The sequence below is a fragment of the Apodemus sylvaticus genome, chromosome 20 (assembly GCF_947179515.1).
Source record: "Apodemus sylvaticus chromosome 20, mApoSyl1.1, whole genome shotgun sequence".
NCBI lineage: Eukaryota > Metazoa > Chordata > Mammalia > Rodentia > Muridae > Apodemus > Apodemus sylvaticus.
This window is the reverse complement of record NC_067491.1, coordinates 17284622-17312121: the sequence shown is the minus strand read 5'-3', so window position 1 is coordinate 17312121 and position 27500 is coordinate 17284622. Positions and strand designations below refer to the sequence as shown.

Sequence of the window (27500 nt, the reverse complement as noted above, 5' to 3'; positions counted from 1 at the left end):
AATCTGAGGCTGTTCCACAGGAGGGAATTCACTCCTAGTGTTATAAATCTAGTCAAAAGTCTATGACTGAGGACGCTGTAGACCCTAGTAGGAAGGCTACTGCTGTTATTTTTGCTGGATGGACATGATATGTCCATCAAATTGTCTTCTACATAATCACGTTTATGTCCATTGGCTGGTGCTGTCAACTCTGGCCAAAGACGTTTCTGTCTGTGGTGGTCAGTGGTAAGTGCAGAGACGCATACACAGTCACAGTGACAAGAGGAAGGGACTGTTGCCTGCTCAGCCATAATTAGAATATCTATATCGTCTCTTCCAAGGCTCAGAGGACACAGCAGAAGAGGGGAGAGAAAGAACATGAAGGCCAGGAGATGAGATAGAACATTGCAAAGCCTTGCATTCGGGGCATCACATGACCATTGCTCTCCTGAGCTCATAGCAGCTTCGATCATCTGCACAAGACTGGGCTCATCCAAACCCAGCCACGGAATGGGATGCAGCTCACACAAATGTATATGGCTGAGAGGGTGGGCCATTTTCTTCAGTGGTGTAAACATTGGTATGATGCCTGTGTCTTGTAAGCCAATGGAAATCATTGGGTCATCAAAAATAAGGACATAAAAGCAATGAGAGAACTGACTTGTAAGGAGAAGGGGATGGGGGATGGGGGGTGGACATCTTGCCTGACATCACCAGTGACAGAGTCAGCGGGTCTTTGGTAAGACCGGGTCTGTGCCATTAGTAGTCACACAAAAACATGACAGCTATTCTATTCTAGCTATAGAATGTGCCTTAGCCTATAGCTTGGGGAACATGAGAGAAAAGGTCTGTATTTTCTTTTGCCTGTCCAACTTTCATTTCCTTATACTTCCATCAAAAAAAAAACAAAAAAAAAAAAAAAGAGTTGCTTCAAGTCACTTTGCATCCCAGATGTCATAGAAAATGTACTTTCTTGGGATATCGACATTTAATGTCTCCTAACAAATGTATGAGTTTTGGTTGTTAGACTTCTCATCTGAGAACACGAATGGGGCGTGGTGGTTTGAATACGCTTGGCCCAGGGAGTCGCACTATTAGGAGGTGCGGCCTTGTTGGAGGAAGTGTGTCTCAGTGGGGGTGAGCCTTGAGATCAATCCTCCTCCCAGCTGCCTGGAAGACAGTCTTCTTCCTGGCTGCCTTCAGATCAAGCTCCTTCTTCAGTACCGTGTCTGCCTGGATGCTGCCACGCTTCCTGCCATGATAATAGACTAAATCTCTGAAACTGTAAGCCAGCCCCAATGAAACAGTTGCCTTTATAAGAGTTGCTTGGGTCATGGTGTCTCTTCATAGCAATGAGAACCTTAACTAACACAAGGTGATGCTAGAACTCCTCATGCCAACCTCATACCCCCAAATACCACATAGCGTTAAAGCCAGAAAGCAAAGCCCACCAACGTTTCTCTATCCATCCAAGCCTGTCCTGGGCTTTATATTGGTCTCTACTCCTAAAGGAGAGACACCAGGAAAATGGCACCATTCTCCAAGCTCCAGTTTCCTTATCCACCAAATGGAAACATCACTTGTTTTCGCCTATAGGAACACCACCGGCTTCCTCCTATGCTGCACACCACCAAGGAGATGAAACACAAGCTAAGACAGGAATCTTAGGCCGAGTTTCTCCAGGTGAGAAATGGCACAGACTGGGACTGAGGCCGTGGTTCTCAAACCCCTGGGCACACAGACGCTGCTGGAAACCATGAAGAGTTGAGGCCCATGGACCGTGAACATTTAAACACAACTGCCTGTGGTATTGCTAATGTCTGCTATTCCAGAGAAGCCTGGGGAAATACTGATCTTGAACTGACTGTATCTGCTGTGCTGACTGGGGCCCAACTAACTTGGTCTTCTATTTGCTCCCAGGCGATAATGGGGTCAGTGTACCCGGATGCCAAAGGACAACTCTGAGTCTTCAGCTCTGCTCCTTCCAGCCCTCCCCGGAAGAGTATTCCAGGGGTTCAGCACCAATGACACTGGAGTTACCATTGAAGAGACAGGCATTGTCTGTCCTTCCACATCAAAATGGGAAAGGTATCCATCCATCGTGGTGGCCAAGCTGGGGTAGTTTAGTCCCAGCTTCCCAGGGAGTTGCTAAGTAGCTAGTGAGGTCCTGGAGACCACAGCAAACTCTGAAGTTCCAGACACAGGCCCAAGGTCGGTGCTGGGATCCATTTTCCTTCCTTCTAATAACCAGCCCTTGGTGCCTTTTGCACCCTGAGAACTGTCCCAGACTTGGCTTTTCAGCAGCTCCTTAAATCATCTCCAAGGCGAGAAGCCACACGTTCAAGCAAAGTTCTTTGAAGTTTACTTGAAATGAAGCACATACATTTGCTTTTTACTTCTTTGTAAGTAGGTCTACTGGGTCACTACCATCAGGACTAGCAACAGGATCAGCCTTCCCGGACACACACACAGACACACATACCCTTTCCCATAACCACCACTGCCCTGCAGTCTGACAGCATAAAGATATTTATAGAGATGGAATGAGAAAGATCAGGGCGTTGCCCAGTGGTTAGAGGGCTTACCAGGCATAAGCAAGATGCAGGGCTCCATCCCCAGTGCCAGCACCAGAAAGAAGGAAGTGAGGCAGGAAAGAGGGAGAGGCAGAAGGGGAGGAGGTGTAGCAGGAGAGACATACTATAATACAGTAATATAGGTGCTGGCATCTTTTACCCGCTATTATGTCCATGAGTTGTTTTTTTATTATTATTATTGCTACATTATCGTCATTCACTATTGCTACAGATGGCATTCCTCCATTTGTTTTCATTACCTTGTCAGGCTTGGCTGTATGATCTGCCATTGACAACTATCTGAGTTACAAGGAATGCAATGTCTGAGCCTCTCATCTTTTGGTGGGTGTGTGCTTATGTTTCAGTTAGGTCTAGGTGTTGCATCACAGAATGTGCCACCAAATGCTTCTGGAGTGGTTATAAGATGGGGTTCTAAGTCTCCTTAACAAGTGTTGACACTGGGGTTCAAAGACCTCAAATAATCTGCTTGGTATCTGCTTGGGCTGTTAAGAAAACCCGAGTGCAATGTTCCCTTTTCCCTTCACGTAACCTAAGGCTCTCTAGAGAAAATCTTACACATCAAGGGCAGATTAACCAGTTCTACTGGAGAAAGTCTGTGGCTTGTGTCTGAATGCCTTTTGAAATACCCTGTACACCTTGCTTTAAAACACTCTCAGAGGTGATTGAAGGAGAAGTTGTAATTCTTGTTTGACAGTTAAGGGAATTCACGCTTAGAGAGTCCCCAACTGCTAAAGAGATGACTCGGGCACATCTCCTCTCTATATGACATGTCCAGTTATTGCACCTCTCACTGTGATCCTGTCTCTAGGGCTGAAAAACCCTTTCATATTTGATGTTCAAAATACAGAAGATTCAGGGCTGAAGAGATAGTTTACTGGCTTAAAAGCGGTTGCTACTTTTGCAAAGGATCTGATCTTAGTTTCCAGTACCCTCAAGATAGCTTAAAATCACCTCTAACTCCAGGTCCAACATCCTCTCGTGACCTCCAAAGGCATCACACACACACACACACACACACACACACACACACACACACGGCATGCATACACACATTCAGGCAAAACACTTCATACATATAAGATTGTGTGTGTCTGTGTGGGTGGGTGTGGGTAGGTGTGGGTAAGAGTGTGGGTGTGTTGAAGGGTCCCAGGGAAGATACCAAGCCTCTCTTACTCAGGCAAGTGGGGTCAGGAGCCAAAGAACAGGAGACTACAACAATATATATATCTCCCACCTCCATGGAATATTCTAGAGCTGTTCACGCTAACACAGCAGTTCTACATCTCGAACTCCAGAACTGATCAAGGAAGAACATTCATCCTATCATGCATGGCAGGATCATATATGTCATGGCAGGATCATATACATGCATGGCAAGGTCCTATACGTGCATAGCAGGATCCTATTGACTGGGATCCATGACTGAATAAACAGGAAAGAAGTGGGGAGCAGGGTTGCACCCCAGCATTCATTATGCTCTGTTTTCTGACCATGGATGCCGTACAACTGGAAGCCTTGAACTGGTCCTACCATGTCTTCCCCGTAGTGACAGAGCACACTCGCAAACTGTGAGGCAAATGAATTGCTTTGGCTTCCATTAAATTAAAATTTGGCTTTTGTCAGGTATTTGGAAACAATGTGAGATTAGAGCTAATATATTAGCAAAGCCTTGTGGGTGGATTTAAAATATCTTCATTCATTAAAGAAATATTATGTACATATACATGTATACATACATATGCACATAGATATAGATAGATAGATAGATAGATAGATAGATAGATAGATAGATAGATGGATGGATGGATGGATGGATGGATGGGTGGGTGGGTGGGAGGGTGGATGGATGGGTGGGTGGGTGGGTGTGTGGGTGGATGGATGGATGGGTGGATGGATGGATGGATGGATGGATGAATGTATGTATGGATGGGTGGGTAGATGGATGGATGGATGGATGGATGGATGGATGGATGGATGGATGAAGAGACGGACAGCAGACAGACAGATAGATATGCAATCTGACTCCTGATGATAAGGCTAGCACAGGCTTTTCCTTCCATTGTCAAGTGTTTTAAGGGCCCTTGGTCCCTGCATCACCAAATGAAACAGAAGATCTCCACCAGAAAATGTATACCAAACTGACCAACGCTGTGCATCTGAACTAGCTAAGCCTTTTATATTTTTTGTTTGTTTGAGGGCTTTTTGGTCCTGAAAACTGCTTCATTTTTATTCTCGAACAGTTATCTGGAACCAGTTCCCCTTAGCCAGCTTTTCAGTGACCTTTAAAGGGGACTTAAACAAGGAATCCAGGAGGTCCTACCTGCTGGGACAGCTCTATTGTTCCTCAGAGTTTCCTTTGAAGATGTCCAGAAATCAATGCCTGTTGTAAGAGAGCAGCAGAAAACCATCCCAGGATGAAACTTAACTCTGGAATGCCCGAGATTCATTGAGAAGCATTGCGGCTCTTTAAGGAAACTCTTGGATGATCTGAGTGGCTTGCTGTGTGTCACCCAGACAGCTGGGGTACCCTCAAAATAGTGGGCAAGGGGTTCCCTCAGCTCCCTGGAAATGTGATCAGTGTTTCTGCTCTAGCTGAAGAAACTAGGGTAGCCCTGCATGGAAAGGCAGACAGAGGATCTACACCCAAAAGCATGGATGCAGTACTTATTCTGTGCTGCAGTGGTCAGGGAGAAAGGGCTAACTACAGATGCTCACAGACCAATGAGACAGGAAAGGAGGCAGGAAGAGGGTCAAGGCTCACCTCAGAACTGACGTCCACGCTACTCTAACATGAACACTCTTAGAGATGACTACACTTGGGACTTGGCTAAGAGGGCAATGTCATTGTCCTGAGCCACAAAGAACAAAGTCACATGTGCACATGCCCATGCCTAAAACCAGTGGACCCTGGAAGGGTCCTCTCCCACCACAGGGTTGTTAAGTCAAAGGCAGCCACCCCAGCTGGTAAGAAGTAGCAGGTCCCTCCTCTCAGAACATACAATCTAAGAGTTTGGGAACAGGAATAGAAGGAGGATCCCTTGGAGGAAACCCTGGGTTTCTCACAAAACCGACTCCAGGAGACAGAACATGGGATTTAGACACTGAATTTGGGCCATGCTCCATACAGCACACATTTGGGTGTTTATAGTAGCAAGCAGAATTGGCCTGGAGTATTGTCCTTTCTCCTAAAAATTCCAACAGTTTGCCATCAGATTTCAAAAGGCCAAGCCATTCCCAGCACCATCACTTCGAGCTGAGAACAAATGTGCTTCATGTTACATAACGCACATGTAGACATGTACACACATGCACATCACACACATCTACTTGAACACATTGACGCTACAAAGGGTTGTGGGCACCAAGAAAACGGGCAGCCAATAGGCTCTTGAAAGCCCTGTATTTACCATTTCCCCAGGCCTGGAGCCTGTCGCTCTGAGATACGTCTCTCCTGAAATAGAAAACATTTGACCTGCTTGGGAGAGACAGAGCAGTGGGTGTTCCCAGGGACACCTATGTGACTGAGCTGCATGAAAGATAAATCAATAGGGCTGGACTACAGTCACAAAGCCCATTGTTGGTCTTCTACGAGAGGGAACAGAGCTGTGTGGAGCTGCTGAGAGGCAGGTCAAAAGCCTTCACCCAACAGCCAAGGCTTTCAGGCCTTGGCTTTGTCACAAAGACACCTTTGCTCACTTGGTCTGAAGTGGTGGGCCCATGTGTGGCAGTCCCTCGAGTCCTCTTGTATCTGCGAGTGCTTTCTCTTCTTTGTCGGAGGTAACGAGGCTCTGAAGTCGAGAAACAACGGAAAGGTTGGTTAGCATCTCTGCTTTGTTGCAGGAGAGCAGAACAGAAGTCCCCAGACCTTTGCTCTCTGATTTCCCAAGTCTAATTCCAGTTCTTTAAGGTTTTTTTGGGCTGAAAGGCAGTCTTTCTATAGCCAACCAGTGGAAGATCCACCTGCCTGAAAGATATAGTTTCAAAGCGGGGTGTGAGATCTCTTCCCATGGAACTTGATCACATTCACAGATGGCCCAGGCTTTCCCGAGGAGGAGGAACAGAGGCCAGAAAGAGGAAAGAAGAAAGAAAAAAGGCTTGATTGACAGTTATCTAAGACCTAACTCGTTCTCAGACTGCCCTGAGGCCCTCTGCTGGAGACAGTATAAGCGAGCGACCAGGAGTTGTTAGACATATTCCTGACATTTCAAGGGTGAGGACCTTGAATCGAGATTTTTAATGAAGACTTGTCTAAGCCAGGACCATAGGTCCTCGTAGGGCCCTTTGTACGTCTCCACACTGCCACCTGCTGGACAGGCTGCCGTGGTCCCTTCTGGCCCTCCAGCTGTGGATGCTGAGGGGAGCATCTTATCCTTTACCCAGGAAGGTGGCACAAAGGCTGCTGATGGTAAGAGCAACTCATGCCCAGTCGGGAGGGCCCGGTTTGGTGGCAGCAGGGGGCGGGATGACTGAACTCCGGGTAGCCGTTCTGAAAGCTGCTGTGGGTTTGGCCCGACATGCTCTGGGACAGATGCTCGGGCAGCGGCCCTGGTGCTGTGGTGGAGTGGAGGAAGGCAGCTGGGATCCTCCCTGCAGGTCTTGGGGTCCGGCAGCATGCATCTGCGGGGAAGACAGGAGGGACAGGCACCTCTCATTCTCACTACCCAGGCCTGAGTCAACCGTGCATGCGTGCAAGGTGCTATGCGGAGGGACTCACCTTTGACCTGTGGAGGAGAGCGTGGGTCGGATGCAGAGTAGGGCGGGGTGTCAGGGAGCTGCCGTTGCCTGAGGATTAGAAATACTGCTTTTCCTTTTGCTCTGTTTCGGATCTTGTTTCAGAAGGTAACCCTCCGTGGGCAGCACCCCCAGGGTCAGGGAGGAAAGCAAACTCCTCATACTAAGGCTGGGGACAGACCTCTGTAGTGGAGAGCTTGCTTAGCATTTGTTAGGTACTGAGTTCAATCCCCAGCACTGCGGAAGAAAGAAAAATCTCAGTATTGAACTGTAAGGCCCTCTGTCAGCTCCACTCTGCGTACATCTAAGCAGATTTAACGCAAGTGAGAAACTGGAGTATTAGTCCCAAGGGACAGTGAGTGAGCTGTGTGTAAGGAGGAGTCACATTCTTTTAATAATATGTGATGAAGAAATTATTTGTATGTGTGTGTGTGTGTGTGTGGACACATACATGTGTAGGCCAGAGGAAGGTGTCAGATTCTTTGGAGCTGGAGTCACAGGTAGTTGCGGGAAGTCACATGTAGATGTTGTTAATCGAGTTTGTATCCTCAAATGGTCACTGAGCCATCTCTTCTTCCTCCCCTCCCCATTTTAGTAATCTTTTTTTAAAGATTTATTTATTTATTATATGTAAGTACACTATAGCTGTCTTCAGGCACTCCAGAAGAGGGTGTCAGATCTCATTACAGATGGTTGTGAGCCACCATGTGGTTGCTGGGATTTGAACTCGGGACCTTTGGAAGAGCAGTCAGTGCTCTTAACCACTAAGCCATCTCTCCAGCCCCCATTTTAGTAATCTTAATTGGAAACAAATAGCCAGTCCCAATCACTCTTCAGTGAAGTCTATCCTTTGAACATGATGAGCTACATGCAGAACTGACACAGATCAAGAAAATAGCAGATACTGCCAGGAAACCTGCAGCACTCTAAAACCAGAGCAGCCAACTATATAAGGAATGCGGAAGAATCCCCAACGGCTCTCCTGCCTATAAAATGCATGGCCAGCTCCTGCCAGACCTGATTTTCCAGCCAGTGGAGACCTTAAGTTATGGGAGGGCATAACTCTGCAAAGACACTGGAAAGTGGACAAAATCAACAGGATTCTGAAGAGACGTTAGACTTGGAGGTAGGAAGTGGCAGGCACTGATGGTCTGTGTACAGCTCCTAGCTAACCAAAGTTGAAACTCCAGTACAAACGCACAGCCCTTCAGGCCTGAGGACTCAGGAAAGACTTTGGGACGAACAAGGATGCTGAAACTTAATGGGGTATCTTGGAAAACAGAGGGGTACCCCAGCGTCTGTGTCTGACTGCCTATGTCTCTGGCTGAGTCTCTGTGCTGGTGCCGTGTGTGCTGGGGAACTGCAAAGTGAACCAGTTCTCAAGAGAGAGCTCTACAGTTGGTGCCTGTTGAAACAGAAGTCGTCCACTGTTCAGAGAAAAGCAGACGAGCCCCTGCACCCAGCAACTGCAGTGTATGTCGGAGATTTCAGAGGATTCAAAGTGTTGCTTGTCTTCAGCTCAATTTGCTCCCCAGTCCAAAATTCAGCCCAATGACATAATTTCCTTATTATCAGCCCAAGCTCGGTACATGTTCATGGATTTAGAGGATTGTTACCATTCTTTTCAGAGAATCTAAAGGAAGAATTTATGAGTGCTACCTTCAAAACTAGACAAAACTGTCAACAACAAACGCAATGGGGATACTCCGACTTTTTTTTTTTTCAATTAGTTGTTTGCAATTGCAATTACTGTGCGATCTAAGTTGCCCCTTTGATCAGTGTCAGGGACCCTGGCAGTGTACATCAGGTTCCTTGGGACCTTTGTGCTCTGAATTTGTCTCTTACATCAAAGGGATTTCCATAAAACCAGACAGACACCAGAGAGAGATGGACACACGGGTCACTCTTTGAGTGGAATACTGTCCCTAGCTTCTGGGATAGATGGCTATTTTAAAAAATTGAAGAGATTCTTAGCAGCTGACAAAAAAAAAAAAAAAAAAAAAGAATGTACGACTTTGCCTTCCAACTTCCTTGTTTTTGGACATACAATCTGCTTTTGTCCTTTGGAGGATTAATGGAGAAACACAGTCTTCCGGAAGTTGCAGGCTATGCAAAGCAAGAGGAAACCAAAGAGGCTTTACCTTCCAATGGCTGAGGTCATATGTACCTTTCTGCACTGTGCCCAAGGCAGCCAGCGTTGCTTTCAGATGGCAATGCTGATGAATGGATTCCTAGACTCACTGACTGCAAACTCTGCTATCGACCCCACAAGATACCAGGCAGGACCCACACACACCAATGCATGACTGTCATGTGACTATCCTGGTAAGACCGGCTACAACTCAGCAGCCAGGTCCCCAGTGTCCCCCCCTAACCCACGACTCCCCTGGGTTCACACTCATGCCAGCTGTATCTCTCTGCAACCCCACAGTGAGCTCAGCTCAGCACGGTGCCGCTCCAGAGCTGGAGCCCCACAAATAAAGAAGATTAAAACAAAGCACCAACATGCTTCCTGTGTGAGCTCATATATGAGGACTGTCATGGCCGCCATTTCAGACGTGTGTCATGGCCGCCATGGTCTGAAATGGTGGCCTTCCCGAGCCCTCGGTTTCTACTTCTCTTGCCTTCCTCTAGTGTGTCTTTCTTTCACTAATGGACTCCAAACCACCTGCTATCGTCTCTCTGTTCCCACTGGAGAGATTTTAACAGCGGCAGTGGAGTGCCAACGCTGAGGAAAGCAAATGGCTCGCCCCAAGAGCCAGCAGCAACAAGGAAATGCATTGTCTGAGGAGAATTTCAAACCCGCACTGAAGCCCATAAAGAGGTGGTCTGCCTTTTATCACCTTCAAATGCATCACCAATCCTGGAAGAGGAAAAAAAAAAAACTGGGCGCCCTGCCGGGACAGACTGCTCTTTGGTAAATTCTCAACTAGGAGTCCATATGCTTCACTCATTGTTATATCTCATCCCCAACTACAAAATAGCTGTTGTGGATGGTGTCTCCTGTAATTTTAACGTGCGTGATTTATCTCCCCAATGTGGACCTACATGTTAAAGATGTATCTTAATAGTAAGTGTGCACTGGTCCGTAGTACCCCAGAGATAAAGACTGGCCCAAGTACAGTTAGAGTTTGTAACTCTTACCCTGAAATTGAGATTTTTTTTTTCTTTTCAGTGGCTAAGGTATCCCAAGAAAGCCATTTCACAGGAGGACAGGAAGAAACGGGGCAGAGAAGATGTCACAACTCCAGTCAGTTTGCAAGCTGTAAGGCTCTGGTTCTCTTGCTGTTCCTCCTATGCTGCTTTAGAGACAGAGACCCTGTTTGTTGAGTCTTGTCTGAGCCTTGTCTGAGCCGTCACCAAGCTACATCTCACATCCATTGTCTCACCCGACGTCTGTCGTCCCAGATGTAGAAGTCCTTGTTCCACAGCGAAGCCAAGGCTGACGATATCACACCGAACGCCTGGGTTGATATCTGGCAAGTGATCAGAGTGGAGGCACAACTGCCCCGGAGCTCTTCTTCCATCCTTTCAATGCAGATCAAGCTAACCCTGTTCCTTATTATAGGCAACTCCACTTGATTTTACAAATGCCCTTGGGATGGGGAAGAGTGGAGCACTGTCTTGGCCTAGGTTTTCTCTCTACGCTTCCTCCGGCTCCACCAACTTCAACCCAGGAATTAAATGGGTCATGAATTCACAGAGCTGTTAAAGAGCTCTTCCCACAGAACTACACGTAGCACCTCACCCCCTTCCACAACTTCAAGGTAAAGGGGTTCAGCACCACATTCTAGGGGGTCACAGAAATGTAACATATTCTTGACACCTTATTCATCTGAGTCCTGACTAAAACCTAGCTGCTTAAGCTGAACCTCTAGACAGAAATAAAATAAAACCAGGTGCCGTCTCCTTTGTGACCTGCGTCCCTACCCCAGTGACGTCTCCTCTACCGTGAAGTCCCACACATCCTCACATAACCAAGCTATATATACATTAGGTACACAGAATAACATTTTGCCCTATTGTTGATGGAGCCTCCATAGTATAGTATTACTAGGGATTTTATATCCATCTGTGATGCTGTCATTTTGTTTTTTTAAGACAGGGACTTACTATGTAGGCCTGGCTGGCCTGGAACTCACTATGTAACTGAGGCAGCCCTTGAAGTCACAGAGATCCACCTGCCTCTGCCTTCTCTGTGCATCATGTGTGTGCCTGGTGCCCAAAAAGATAGGAAGAGAGCATCTGGGTTGTACTGCTGTACAAATGGTTGCGAGCCATCAAGAGGATGATGGAATTCAAATGTGCTTCCTCTGCAAGGGTATCACGTGTTCCTAACTCCTGAGCTAATTCTCCATCTCTGACAATGGCCTTTCTTTATGACCACTGTACTGACTGGTTTTGTGTGTCAACTTGACACAGGCTGGAGTTACCACAGAGAAAGGAGCTTCAGTTGAGGAAATACCTCCATGAGATCCAGCTGTGGGGCATTTTCTCAATTAGTGATCAAGAGGGGAAGGGTCCCTTGTGGGTGGTGCCATCCCTGGGCTGGTGCTCTTGGGTTCTATAAGAAAGCAGGCTGAGCAAGCCAGGGGAAGCAAGCCAGTAAGGAACATCCCTCCATGGCCTCTGCATCAGCTCCTGCTTCCTGACCTGCTTGAGTTCCAGTCCTGACTTCCTTTAATGATGAACAGCAGTGTGGAAAGTGTAAGCAGAATAAACCCTTTCCTCCCCAACTTGCTTCTTGGTCATGATGTTTATGTAGGAATAGAAACTCTGATTAAGACAGCCATTAATTAATGAGCAGTTTAGTAGAAGAGGAATTAACCCAAGCCTGTGATATGCACAGATCTGAAATTCCTCTCTGCCCAACCCCCACCCCTCAAAAGAAAAATCATATATCTCAGAGTTCTTGCTCAGAGCTATTGTGTTAAATACTACCACCAACCTGCATAAAGAGATTGGTATTCTAAAATATTCAAAACTTAAAGTACAGTACTTTTGTATTGTAAAGTAAAATAAGTTTGTATTGACATCTTGATCATCAAACCAGCCCAATCCCCCCTTAAGGTCACGGCTGATTCTCCTTGTTCCTGCTTAGCTGTAACTGCCTCGCTTACCCACCTGTACATAAACATGTTTTATCAAGCAACAACAGGCTCACTGATCACGGGACTCTGACAGCCTTTGTAAAGCCACGACTTGGATCTCTCTTGTGTTGTGCTTTTCAATAGATCATTGCAGATACTTTTAATGTATTCCCTGGGTTTCGTGTTTTTTTTTTTTTAAGTGTTTTTCAAAATAGCAATCAGTCTAAAAGCCATGTGTGGAAGCAAGGATGCATGGGCTACCACTAGGCGAGGGTTCATCCCAGCTTTGCACTGGAGCATCACTGAGTAACTCTAGACCTCAACCTCCTCCTCCTCTAGGAGCCAAAGAAATAAGTGTGTGGCATCACCTGTGTGATGGAGTGTAGAACACTACTGCCCGGTGCTAGTAGATACTCTATGGCTCTACAGGAAGTACCGTGGTTGTCATGGACACATCTCAATGGCTTGAGGGCCCTAGGATACAACTGTACTTTCCATGTAGGATGGTGGTCCTTTGAGTTAGGTTTCTGTTTATATCCTTCACCCCAAACAGCTGTTGTGTTCCCACTTAAATGCGGAAGCTAAAGTGTTTATCTCACAGGAAGAGGATATGGAAGAGGAGACCCTAAGCAGAGAGCTGGGGAGCAGAGATGGGATGGTTAATGGTACAGTGGTCCAGCTGAGTAAGAGAAGTGACTCAATGTTCTATGACACAGAAACCATGCTTGATGATAAATGACTGCATATTTCAAAATAAGAGAGGATTTTAAATGTTCCCACTGCAAATAATAGTGAATAGTTGAGCTGATGGGTATAATAATTACCTCGACTTGATTTGAGCATTGTACATTTTGTACTTTGAGTGTACTGTCACTCCCCCCATAAATACATACAATTATGATTCCATTTAAAACATATTTTTTTAGGGCTGGAGAGATGGCTCAGCAGTTAAGAGCACTGACTGCTCTTCCAGAGGCCCTGAGTTCAATTCCCAGCAACCACATGGTGGCTCACAACCATCTGTAATGGGATCTGATGCCCTCTTCTGGTGGGTCTGAAGACAGCTACAATGTACTCACATAAATAATAATAATAATAATTATTATTATTATAACCTGTTTCTCCCCCAAGTTGATAAAAAAACATACATTTTTAAATGTTCTAACCAGATTTATCAGGGAAAATTAGAAAAGAAAGCATTAATATGAAAAACAAAAGCTCTCACTAGGCCCTGGGAGAATAAGGGGGTGATGAGAAACACCATGAACATTGCCTGGCCATAAATGTGATGACTCTGATGAAATGGACTGGCAATTCCTTAGGGGAGCTGGTGGAAAGGCTACCACACACACACACACACACACACACACACACACACACACAAGCTGCCACATACACACACACACACACACACACACACACAGAGACTCCTGGACATTTGCTGACACTGTTTGTACTGCTGAAATGACTGTATTGCCGGGCTGTCTTCCAGCTTGTGAAGCTCCTGTCTCAACATTGCACAAAGTCAGGGTTACAGGTGCACATCACTGTGCCAGGCTAGAAGTAATGTTGATAGTCCTGAATCTACCCACGCACTTCCATTCAGAATACTAAGGAAGAGTAGAGTTTCCCGATTGCTGAGAAGAGTCTGTAATTACTCCAGTTGGAGTAACTGCCATACAATTTGCTGTAAGAAGGAAAAGTAGGCATTCAGGGTCTCATGACCATAGGTGCAAGTCCTCAACAGGCCAGGTGGTGGCGCACGCCTTGAATCCCAGCACTCAGAAGGCAGAAACAGGCAGATCTCCATGAGTTCACGGCCAGCCAGACCTACATAGCAAGTTACAGGCTGACCGAAACGCTCACAAATTACAGCTAACGAGATTCTTAGGTCCAGAATACTTTCTAGGTTTTCTGAGCCAAAAGAAAGAAACCCTAATTTTTAAGAATAGGCATAAGAGTTAAAGGATAATTTATCACAAAAAAAAAAAAATTGAGTGAATGGCAAAAGAACACACAAAATTATGGCCATTAGAAAAAATAACTAAAACACAATGAACAACTACAAACTTGTTAGGATGGCTACATTTTTTTTAAATTGATGATTCCGACAATGAAGAGAAGCAACTGGACAACTAATAGATCATAATGATAATATAAAAGAGTATGATCACAAGAAAATATTTGGCAATTTTTGCAGTTGCATTTACATTTACAACAATATGCCCAAGCAGTCTTTATGGTACATATTTACTCTTAAGAAATTTAAACTCTTGGTTACACAAAAACCTAACAGGATGAGCTAGAGAGATTATTCAGTGAGTAAGAAGGCTTTCCCACAAACACGAGGACTGAGCTTGGACCTCAGCCCCAGTGTGGCCTCATGAATGCACCTGTAACCCACTCACCATGGGGGTGGGGGGTCAGAGGCAGAAGGGAAGTACTTGATAGAAGTCAGACTAGCTCTGGACTCAGAGAGAGGCCATGTCTCAAAAGAACAAGGCAGAGCATCTCCTGTGGTCTATGTGTGTACACAAAAATAAGTAACCAACAAATCTGCATCTGAAAATGTATATGATAATATTCATAACTGCTAAAAAGTATAACTAATTCAAATGTCTTCGCGTTTGGGAGTGGCTAAAACACAGTGTAAGCATTTAGAGGAGTCTTTCTCAGAAATAAAAGAAATGCGCTAATGACCACAGGCATTCTAACTAGAAGACAACAGATTCAGAAAGTATCATATGACTTCATTTATTTCATGTTCTGGGAAGAAAATAGAATTATAGAGACAGAGAAAAGAAGCTAGTGGTTACCAGAGTTTAGGGGGACAGTTCTATATTGTAACTATGGTGGTCCTCTATGAGATTATCAAAACTTAGAACTGTACCCAAATAGTGTTGTTAGACCTGAAGGGATGCTCCCGTGGTAAAGAGCGGCTATTGTTCCTCCACAAGAGCAGAGTTCTGTTCTTATCACCTACCTGGTGTGGTTCATAACCCACCCCAGGGATCCAGTGCTTTCTTCTGGCCTACGAAGGCGCCTGAACACATATTGCATATAGTCACGTAAGTGCACACACACACACACATACACACACATATTTATAATATTTTTGAAGAGCATTGAGTTTGCTAAATGTAAGTTAAAAATAAAAGAAATCTGGAGTAGCTATATCATTGTCAGAACAACAAACAACATAGACATGACTTTCTTTCAAAAAGTTAAGAAAATTCGTAAACATTCTTCCAGACTGATCAAGGAAAAGAAAGATCTTACTGACTCCAAGAGCAATAGGAGAATCACACTAAAGATCCTACAGATGTTAGAGTAAAATAGGAAGGGTGGAGAGGTGGCTCAGCAGTTAAGAGCACCTGGTTGTTTTTGCAGAAGACTTGGGATTGGCTCCCAGCACTCACGTGATGACTCTCAGCCATCTATAACTCCACTTACAAGGGATCTGATGCCCTCTTTTGAGTTCTGCAGGTATCAGGCATACATGTGGTACTCATGCATATACACAGACAAATGCTCATGAAAATAAAAATAATTAAAATACATAATAGCGAAATGCAAACAACTTATGTCATTGAGCTTAACAGCCCGGGTAAAATTAATAAATTCATTGAAAGCCACCAACAGCCTAAGCTGGTAACGTGAATATCTCCTAGATCTAGTGTCTACTAGAGATACTGGACTTGTTGCAAAGGAAGGGATTTGGGAGAGGGAGAAAAACCTCCTTGAAGAAAAGCACCAGGCCCAGATAGCTTCACTGGTGTAATCTGCCCAAGGTTTATAGAAGAAATAAGATCAATTCTACTCAAGCTCTTGTACACACACACACACACACACACACACACACACACACACGCAAAGGCAACACTCTCCAGATCATTCAAGTACATCACAATTTTAAAAGCATCAAGTGGAGAGCGAGGTGCCATTACTTACAAGGCTCCTAAATCAAAGTCATTGTCCAGAAATTCTTCGAGCAGACTCGTATCCAGAGCTGGGTTCTCCAGAGTGCCGCTGGCTCCCTGTGCTGCAAAGAGAAATGGAAAGTCTTGAGGAGCACAGTGTTTCAGAGTGGCTGCTGAGACCTGGGCAAGCGGATGCCCAGACTTACAATGCATTTATTGGGAATGTAGTCTCTTTGCCATTTAAATACTTCCTTCAGAAATTTCTCCAGATCACCCTTTGCAGCAAGACTTCCTGGTATTATTTACATAAGAACAATTAGTTCATGTGGGTTGGTTGTTTTTTTTTTTAGCAAGTTCTCCTGCTAAGTGTTCTAATCCTTTATGATGAGAAGTTCTTTCTCTGGACTGTCTGGGGCTGGTGTGGTGCTCTGTGTATATATGTTCCCTGTAACACTGAACGCTTGTCTTGTACACTGTTGAAAACCTGCTTTCCCTCCCCCTATCCCTCCCTTGCCCTTCCCCCACCCTCTCCCTCCCTTGCCCCTCCCTCCCTTGCCCCTCCCCCCTCATCCTCTCCCTCCCTTCCACCTCCCCCTCTCCCTCCCCTCCTCTGTCCCTCCCCCTCCCCTTTCCCTTTCCTCCTTTAAGGAGAGAAACTGTGTCTTCCTTCCTTATTTTTCCACATTGACCCAAAGCATGAAAGAAATAAGCAACAATATTATCAGTTGTTGGATAGATAGACAAAGAATGAATGAGTGGGTGAGTGGATGGATGGATGGATGGATGATCAGTTTCACCAACCTAAGTTCAGTAGCTTCTTTACATTTTTGTTAGACTTCCCAGCATATCACAGTTCCGTCCTTCTTCTTGACTTACAAAGTGAAGAGAAAATATTTATTTTTCACTGATTTAGTGAATATTATTAGAATTTTAAAAGAATATAAAATATAGTGTAAAAATATAATGAGGAAGGAGAAGGGGGGAGCAGTTGGTGAAATGACTTAGCAGGTAAAAGAAGCTTTCTGTACAAGCCTGACCACCTGAGCTTGATCCCTGGGAAATACGGTGCAAAAAGGGAACCCGCTCTAAAACATTGTCTCCCAACCTCCATAACACATGCACACACACACACACACACACACACACACACACAGAGTAATAATAAATAAACACTTTTGACAGCAGTGAAAATGATTTTATACTTAGCACACTCCATAGAAAAATAACTGATTATCACAAATGATCAGACCGTCAAACAGGGTGGTTGGCTAAAATAAAACATGAAAACTGATTGTTCTTATATAAGGAATACCAACTAACATTCAGATGAATGTAATGGAGATTTCATTGAGAATAACAAAAAGCCTAAAACACTTAAGCATTTATTTAAGAATGCGTTTTAATTTGTTTCTTATTTTAGTGTACTAAATAATAAGTTTCATTATTTCATCTTCATACATATTAATTATTATAACAGAATAACTTTTAACTGAAAGTCTCCATCAAGGCCTCAGGGTGAGATTTAAATAAATGGAGAGATCCACATTGTTCTTTAGCTGACTCAGCAATACAGTTTTTAGTGGATATCATTTCAGACATGTGCCATGTCACTGTGACTCTTCAGAGGCGACTCCCCTCACAAAGCTACCTGCTGTGCACAGGTCCAGCACGGAGCCCCCCTCCACAGACAGAGCCAGGCAGAATCGCAGGTTTGGGGCCAGTGACCAACTTTATTATTTCAACCAATAATTTGAACGAACAGATTTTAAATCTGGCATTTTAGATGAAACCATACAAAAGAAAGGAAAAAAGAAAACCCTAGATAATAATCTAAATATTTCTGCTGTTTGCCCAGATCCTGGTTTTGTGTTTTCCCTTCTGAGTCCTGCTTATTCCGCTTTTATCCCAATTACATGGAAACTGTTGCACACACACAATAGCCCACTTCTTAATGGTGTCCGTGCCACTTAAATCAAATGCTCTCTACACTGAAATGGTTTGAAATAATTCTTTAAATTATTTCTTCCTAGTAGATTGTGGGGACACAGTCCAAAGGGAAAGGCGGGAGGATCTCTGTGAGTTCAAGGCCAGCCTGGTCTCTACAGTGAGCTCCAGGGCAACCAGGAATACATACCCTGTCTCAAACAAACAAACAGACAGGTACAAATGTAACAAAATGACGCAGAAAGTGGGTACACTGAAGGGACACAGCCACCCAGGATAAAGAAATAGTATTACAATATCTGGAATTTCGCTACATGACAAACATTTTGGCACAGGTTTGTCAGTGAACACTGTGAGGGAAACACACACCTGGGTGTCTGTGGAGAGCAATCACTACCACTGCCAACGTCACCATCAAACTCCAGATCAGTCAAGCATTGCTATGTGAAAATCAGATCACAGGAAAGAAAACACCGTGAGTGTAGTCACATATGATCATGAATGTCTGAGTGTAGCTCCCACAATCATAAGACAGACCTTTCACATGAAAGCCAGAAACAATAAAGAAATACCTGAATGAGCTTTTCTTTATCAATGTCATAAAGACACAATCACCATTCTGTACAATGAATACACCCTGGTCATTTTTAAAGATCGCCTTACACAATTTGGAGAAGGAAAGAATTTTCAATATTTTAAAGGAAAAATTAAATCCAATGGAGAAGTAGTAAGAAAGCAAAGGAACTCACAAAATAGTCTTCTTCCAGATTCATGGATATTACTGTTATACAACATCTGCCTTTCTCTCTGTCTCTGTCTGTCTCTCTCTCACACACACTCTCTCATACACACACACACATACACACATACATACTCTCACACATACACACTCACATATACACATACACTTTCACATATACACTGTCACACACACATACACACTCTCTCATACCCACATATGCACTCTCTCTAACACACACTCTCACACTCTCTCTCACAGACACACACTCTCTTATTCCCATAATCCTCTCTCACATATATGTTATACACACACATGCAAAGACATTTATCTTTAAAAGCCAAAGCAACAAAAATACATACATATCTCACTATAGAATATTTTCACTAACACACGCACATATCAAATACTTTCACAACTAAAATTCAGTTGTGAGCATCAGGAAGTTTAACAATGATGTGGGTTTTTAATATAGCTCATGTTCCTATTCAAATTTTACCTATTATCCCTGTAGTGTTACCTGTGGTAATTTTTTTTCTTATCCAGCATCTAATCCATTTCTCTATCAGGACTTCTCAGATTTAGTTTTCTTTTTTGAAAGAACTGGTTAGTTGTTTTGTGAATTGACTATGGGAAAATAATATAAGCAATAAAATTTGGAAGGTTGGAAGATGGAAGATCCTAATGCCAATCATCCATATCTCAGAGCCCATCAAAAGATTACTCCTCCTTCCTCCCTCCTCCTTCCTCCCTCCTCCTTCCTCCCTCCTCCTTCCTCCCTCCTCCCTCCTCCCTCCTCCCTCCTCCCTCCTCTCTCCTCCCTCCTCCATCCTCCCTCCTCCTTCCTCTCTCCTCTCTCCTCCCTCCTCCTTCCTCCCTACTCTCTCCTCCCTCCTTCTTCCTCCCTCCTCCATCCTCCATCCTCCCTCCTCCCTCCTCTCTCCTCTCTCCTCCCTCCTCCTTCCTCTCTCCTCTCTCCTCCCTCCTCCTTTCTCCCTACTCTCTCCTCCCTCCTTCTTCCTCCCTTCTCCCTCTTCCCTCCTCTCTCCTCCCTCCTCCTTCCTCCCTCCTCCCTTTTCCTCCTTCCCTTCCTCCTCCTCCTTCTCTTTCTCCTCCAACTTTTGTCACTATAATTAACTACCTGAGACAAGCTAACTTTATAAAGAAAGGTGGTTACTTTAGTTCACAGTTTTAGAATTTCCATGCTTGGCACTGGTACCAGCTCAGCACTGTAGTGGTTTCCTCATGGAAAAAGTCCCTAGCAGCACTTTGTATCAAATGGTGTGAGAAAGGAGGCCACACATCTGGGTCTCTAGGTCCAGTTTCTGTTCCTTTTCTTAACAAGCACCAAGAGATCAGTCATGAGGGTCCCACCCCAATGACCTTAACTAAACCATACTGGCTGGTTTTGTGTGTCAACTTGACACAGGCTGGAGTTATCACAGAGAAAGGAGCTTCAGTTGGGGAAGTGCCCCCATGAGATCCAGCTGTAAGGCAGTTTCTCAATTAGTGATCAAGGGGGGCGCATTGTGGGTGGTGCCATCCCTGGGCTTGTAGTCCTGGGTTCTATAAGAAAGCAAGCTGAGCAAGCCAGAGGAAGCAAGCCAGTAAGAAACATCCGTCCATGGCCTCTGCATCAGCTCCTGCTTCCAAGTTCCTGCCCTGTGTGAGTTCCTGTCCTGACTTCCTTTGGTAATAAACACCAATGTGGAAGTATCAGCTGAATAAACCCTTTCCTCTCCAACTTGCTTCTTGGTCATGACGTTTTGTGCAGGAACAGGAACCCTGACTAAGATGTAAACTATGACTCTTTAGGTGCTTCATCTCTAAGTCCTATAGATGGACTCAGTCTCCAGATTGGTAATCCTGGGAGCGTGTGAACTTAAACCACAGCATTACTTAAATCTGAGACAGTTAGAAGAAACTAGGAATCTCTAACAGCAAAGAAGGAATTATTTACATCAACAGTCCCTATGGTTCCCATCAAGTTGTTTGTATTAAGTGTATTAAGTTAATTTGTATTAGTATATGTAAGGTAAGATCTATTTATTAGCCAAATTCTGTGGCACACACCTGGGAGCCTCAGAGTGAAGGGTGCAAAGGCGGTAAGATTATGTGTCTGAGGCCAGCCTGGGCCATGGAGTGAAATGTACCTTAGGAAATAAATATTAATTTCATTAAAAAATTATCCTATCCACTCATTTAGTCTTCTGTCTGTGAAGAGACACAATGAGTGTGATTACAACACTATTAGCAGTAACAGTGGCTTCCTTATAGTATTTAAGACAATTGTATCATTATTTAAAAACAGCTACTTTATATTTGGAACAACTTCACATCAAATGATATTTTAAAAACAATTTTAAAACCAAGTTGCCAGAATTCTCAGAAATAAAGACAAAGTCTAGAATTACTCATACATAGTCTTGGAATAAATAGGAAAACTTCCACTCATTCTTATTAATAGACCCTGAATATAACAGCACACAAAAAAAGAGCATGGCGAGACACACCTTTAAACCTAGCACTCAGGAGGCAGAAGAGGGCAGATCTCTCCGAGTTTGAGGCCAGCTTGGTCTACACTGCAAGTTCCAGGCTAGTCAAGGCTACATAGTGAGACCTGTCTCAAAATGATATATGGAGAAAGAGACAGACAGACACACACACACACACAAAGAGAGAGATAGAGAGAGATGATGATGATGATGATGATGAACGGGTAGGAGATAGATAGATATGATTGACAGATAGATACATAGATACATAAATAGATGCATAGATAGATGGTAGAAATAGATAGATAGATAGATAGATAGATAGATAGATAGATAGATAGATAGATGGATGGATGGATGAATAGGTAGATAGGTAGGTAGATAGGTAGATAGATAGATAGATAGATAGATAGATAGATAGATAGATAGATAGATAGACAGACAGGCTGAACTGTGTTTAAAGTGCTCACTGCTCTTACAGGGGACCATTATTCTGTTCCCAGTAATCACATAGGTGCCTCACACTGTCTATAACTACAACTGCATGGGATCCAACGCCCCCTTCTGGCCACTGTGGGCACCTACAAAAAATGGCACACACTTACATAAACACAGACAGAAATAAATAATAAACAAATAAGTAAACAACGCAGCATCTTAGACCACACATTTCAAACGACTCCCCCACCAGTTTCACAGTTGTGGAATCTAAGGTGCTGTGGTTTGGATGAGACTGGACCCTATGTGCTCAGATATTTGAATATACATGGTCCCTAGTTGGTGACGCTCTTTGGAGAGCTTTAGGAGAGGCGGCCTTATTGTAGGAAGTGTGTTACAGACACTGGGTTTCCTGGCTTAAATGCCTCACACCATTCCCAGTCTGCTATCCCGGCTTCCCGCTTGTATTTCAGGTTGTATGTAAACTCTCAGATGGCTGAGCCAGCGGCCAGGCCTGGCAGCTCCACTCCACCATCATAACCTTGAAACTTCTGGAATCATGAGCCCAAATAAACTCTTCCTTTTTCTAAGATGCCTTGGTCGAGGTTCCATTGTTGGTGTCCTATTTGGGTTTTTGCTTAATCGTGTGCTATAAGTAGCATACACTTGCAATGCACACAGAGACATATATAATAAACCAATGGATTAATTAATGAAACGGCACAACTGGCCACATTTAAAACACGAGCCACGGGATAATTCCTCCACTAGTTTCACAATTCTGGGACACAGAGGAAAAATAAAAGGGCCACATTGGAAGAAATGAAATTCAGAAAGAAAACCACAGACTAGTGCTGGATGTCATACCCAAGCTCTAGGACAAATGTTGTCACGTGGAATCGAACTTTGGAGACTCATTCATTAAGGTACAAAAAGATGACGCAGTCCTTGGCTTTATTTATTAAAAGGAAAAATGTGTTTGACATTTGAAGTCAATGCCAAAAGCAGTGGGTATTCTATCAATTCTAATGAATACTTTTCGTGTATGGCATGACGATTAAAAACTCCCATCAAGGAACACCCAGTGATAAGCTTAATAATCTTTTTAATTAAAATGATTTAGCTAGAGTGATTAGTGTTAGGAGAGAAATGGGATATTGTTGGTTTGTTATACACTTCAGAACGCAGAGCTGCAATTCTCAACCTGTGATTTGTGATGCCTTCACAGGGGTCACCTAAGATCTCTGGAAAACAGGTATTTACATTACAATTTGTAACAGTAGCGAAACGATAGTTATGAAAAAAGCAACCAAAATAATTTATGGTTGCTGATCACCACAACACGAGGAAGTGTATTAAAGGGTCGCAGCAATCGGAAGGCTGAGAACCGCTGCGTAGAGCATCATGGGTATCCAACATCCAGAAGCTGCTGAACAAGGAATAGTCAGGGCAAGCAACTGGTTGGTCACGTGAGCTTTGCTGTCATCTGCTGCTCGGCATTGATGCACGCAGACCCGGGCTAGAGGATTGCCTTTGGCAACTCTGGACATCCATACTGTGTGACTCACTTTCTTGTATGAAATATGTTGTTTTTCTAGATAACAAATCCTTGTGTCTTTAGAATCTGAAACAAGCAGAGTTTGTTTTATGGCTTTGGCCAACGGTAGGAAGCCGAAGGTTTCTCTTCACTCTTAGTTAATTCTGAAATAGGTGTGAGGTAGTTGAATAAGGACTCAGTACATTTTGTAGGTTCTTCTTTCAGGTGTGATTTCTTACATTTTGTGCTGGCTTCACAAAAGGAACACGAAGGCTTCCTTCTCCCTGTGGGTTCTGGAGTTGTGACACTCATGGAGAAGAAGCACAACCAACTCTATTTGCAGACACGGTGAAGAGCGAGATGGGTGGGACGGTCACAAATGTTTCCTGGATTTACAGGGGAAAGAGATCTCTGTACTTTGTGGTGCTCACAAACGGTACCACGGCCTTTAGCCTTTAGATTGACCTTAAAAGAAAGGCTAGGATGCAGACTACAGCACAAATGTCATTATCTTCCATCCAGTCCACTAAGTGGCCAGAATATGCCAAGCACTGTGCAATGTGCTGGAGACATAGGAGGAAAAAAAGGAAACAAGAACCTTCCATGGGAACCAACAAGATGACTCAACAGGAAAAGGCTCTTGTCACCAAGTGTGATGTGCTTGGCCCAGGAAATGGCACTATTGGGGGTGTGGCTTTGTTGGAGTAGGTATGGTCTTGTTAGAGGAAGTGTGTCACTGTAGGCATGGGCTTTGATACCCTCATCCTAGCTTCCTGGAAGCCAGTCTTCTCCTGTTTTCCTTTGGAACAAGAGGTGGAACTCTCAGTTCCTCTAGTTCCATATCTGCCCGGATGCTACCATGTTTCTGCCCTGATGATAATGGACTAAACCTCTGAACCTATAAGCCAGACCCAATTAAAGGTTATCCTAATCAGAGTTGCCTTGGTCATGGTGTCCATTTCACAGCAGTAAAACTCTAACTAAAACAGAAGTTGGTACCAGGAACTGGGGTATTGCTATGATAGGTCTGACCATGCTTTTGTTTGGAGGACTGTGGATTTGGGGACTTTGGATTTAGAAAGCAGTGGAATGCTTTAAATGGGACTTAATGGGCTATCTAGTAGAATATGGAAGACTTTGTTGCTGAGAGTGATTTGAACTGTGCAGATTTGAATCTGGCCCAAGAGGTTTCAGTGGAGAAGACTCTCAGTATGTGATGTAGCGACTGTCTTTGTGATATGTCAGTGAAGAATGTGACTGCTTTTTGCCATTGTCAGAAGAGTCTGCCTGAGGCTGAGGTGAAGAGATTTAGATTAATTGTGTTAACAAAGGAAATCTCAAAAAAGCCCAACAGAGACTTTGTTCTCTGATTTAGTCTTTTGAAGAGTAGTTTAATGAAAAGCAACAAGCTGAGAAAGGAAAAATACAAAATATATGGTTCATGTATTAAAGGGGCAACAGGAAGCAGAATGGAGCTGAATCCTATCTTCTAGGAGATAACAGATGAAGGGAGTGGTCACCTTGGAGCAAGATCTTATCCAGCTAAATTTAAGAACAGCCAAGGTAGTACAAGTCTTTAATCCCAGGAAACTGAGGCAAGTAGATCTCTGAATTCAAGGCCAGCCTGTGACAATAGAATGTTCTAGGTGAAGAAAAGCTTAAGTCTAGTGGTGGCACATGCCTTTAATCCCAAGATTACAGGAGATAGAGCCATACAGATCTCTGAGTTCAAGTCAATCTACAGAGAAAGTTCCAGAACAGCCAAGCGTAGGCAGTAAAGGAGTTGGAAAACAGAAAGCTGGTAATAGAATAAAGGGGATGGTGTTCCAGCCCCAGCAAGTAGCAGAACTCCGCAGCTTTGGCCATGTGACTCTGGCTTTAGAGTCCAGAATAGAAGGGACTTCTGGGACAATAGATGCTAGTTAGCTGAAGCTAAAAAATTAGTGGTGATTAAGAAGAGACCAGCATCACTGAGGTGAAATCTGGGAAGTGTTTTCTGAGAACACAAAGAAGCTGTGTTCCAGAGATAATCAAGTGTGTACCTCATGCTGCAGCTGTATGTAAGAGTCACCCAGGTGGTTCTGGTTTTGAAGGCATGAAGAGGTCATGGAGAGCAGCTGAGTCTTGGCACTGTGAAAGGCCATGGCAGGCCATTGGTGATGGTTTAGCCTCAGTTGCAGTTGATGGCCCAGGACTGAGGTGTCATGCAAAGAAGTTGAGACTTGGCACCATGAAGAGAGCCTATGAGAGGCTACTGGTGAAGCCTAGTTGCTGCAGAAGAGCCTGGTGTATTGGAAATGCAGTACCATGGGATGATCACCAAGAACAGTAGTAGCAGTGGGGTGGAGTCAACCAGAGCCTAGAGTGCTACAGAGGGCAGAGCTGGAGATGTGACCCAAGCTCTTTGGAGGAACCCAGAAGATCATGTATGAATCTTACACGTTGGAGCAAGAAGCTGTGAAGGTGAAGTTGCCTTAGAGGTGTTAGAGATGTCAGATCGTGGGATCCTGCTGAGGAAAGCAGCTAACAGGGAGCGGAAGCAGCCCAGGAGAAAGAACTTTTTTGTAACCAACAAAGATGAAAAAGGAGTGGAGATCTGAAGGCTGCTTTGGCATCAGACATGGAGATGCAGAGTGTGGAGTTTGCCCAGCTGGTTCCTGTCTTGCTTTGGGGATTACAGTTATGTGATTGGATGAATCTGAGAAGAGACTTTGAACTTTGGACTTTTAACACTGTTGAGACTGCTATAGACAATGGGGACTTTGGAAGTTAGACTAAATGCACTTTTATTATGCTATGAATAGGTATGGTCCCCATAGAATCATGTGCTTGAATAAGTCTATGTGGGTCAGGGAGTGGAATGTGATGGTTTGTATATGTTGGGCCCAGGGAGTGGCACCATTAGAAGGCGTGGCTTTGTTGGAGTAGGTGTGTCACTGTGGGCATGGACTTTAAGACCCTCATCCTAGCTGCCTGGAAGCCAGTCTTCTCCAGTTTGCTTTCAGAACAAGAGGTAGAACTCTCAGCTCCTCCTGCACCATGCCTGCCTGGACACTGCCATGCTCCCACGTTAATGATAATGGAGTGAACCTCTGAACCTGTAAGCCAGCCCCAATTAAATGTTGTCCTTATAAGAGTTGCCTTGGTCATGGTGTCCGTTCACAGCAGTAAAACCTTAACTAAGACAACGAGTCTGATGATCTGAGTTCAATCCCAGAAACTATGTAGTTAGAAGGGATATAACTCCATCTGCAAGTTGTTCTCTGACCTCTCCCTGCATACTGTGATGTATGTACACACACAGGCACACACACACACACACACATGTGAGAGGAAGAAAGAAAGAAAAAAGACAGAGAGAAGAAAAAGGAAGGAAGCAAAAAAGGAAGAAAGGAAGAGAGAAGGAAAGGGAGAGGAAGGGAAGGGAGGGAAGGGAAAAGAGAAGGGAAGGGAAAGAGGAGGGGAGGGGAAGGGGAGAGGAAGAGGAGTAGAAGGGGAGGGGAAGAGGAGGGAAAGGGGAGGGAAAGGGGAGGGAAAGGGGAGGGGAGGAGAGGGGAAGGGCAGGGGAAAGGGGAGGAGAAGGGGGGGGAAGGGGAGGGGAGAGGGGGAACCTTTTCAGTGTCTTGCTAAGAAGGTGTTGAGTACACTACTCACAACATAGAGAACTAGGAGACTGTCACTCATTGGTGGCAGTATGACAGGCTGCCTTAGAGGACATCATTCTGATTTTGAAGCCTCTCTGAAGAAGCCAGTGCTGCGAACATCAAGGAGGGACCCGCGCCAGGCAGGGCAGAGGGCGTGTCAAGGGCAAGAGGGAGGGATCTGTGCTGAGTGGGCATCCTGAACAGAGCTCAGGGTGTGGGAGCCATGAGATCAAGGGAACGGAAGCCTTTGGGAAGAGACACTGCGTGCCTCAGACACAGTTTCAAAGGGTCCTTCTGGCCACATTATGCAAAGGGATGCTAAGCGTTCAGAACAGGAGGGAGATGCATTTGAACGCTACCACAGCTGTCCAAAGACGATCAGCAAAATT

General features: G+C 44.5%; 1 protein-coding gene across 1 annotated transcript in view; it reads right to left on the bottom strand.

The window, feature by feature from the left end:
• Positions 1-27500, bottom strand: part of Myrfl (myelin regulatory factor like) — a 114156-nt gene that overhangs the window by 59393 nt on the left and 27263 nt on the right. The window contains exons 2-5 of the mRNA XM_052165716.1: positions 16346-16436; positions 7288-7355; positions 6950-7190; positions 6270-6361 (exon numbers count right to left, since the gene is read on the bottom strand). Coding sequence (XP_052021676.1) covers positions 6270-6361; positions 6950-7190; positions 7288-7355; positions 16346-16436 — 492 coding nt within the window. The remainder of the gene's footprint in view (positions 1-6269; positions 6362-6949; positions 7191-7287; positions 7356-16345; positions 16437-27500) is intronic.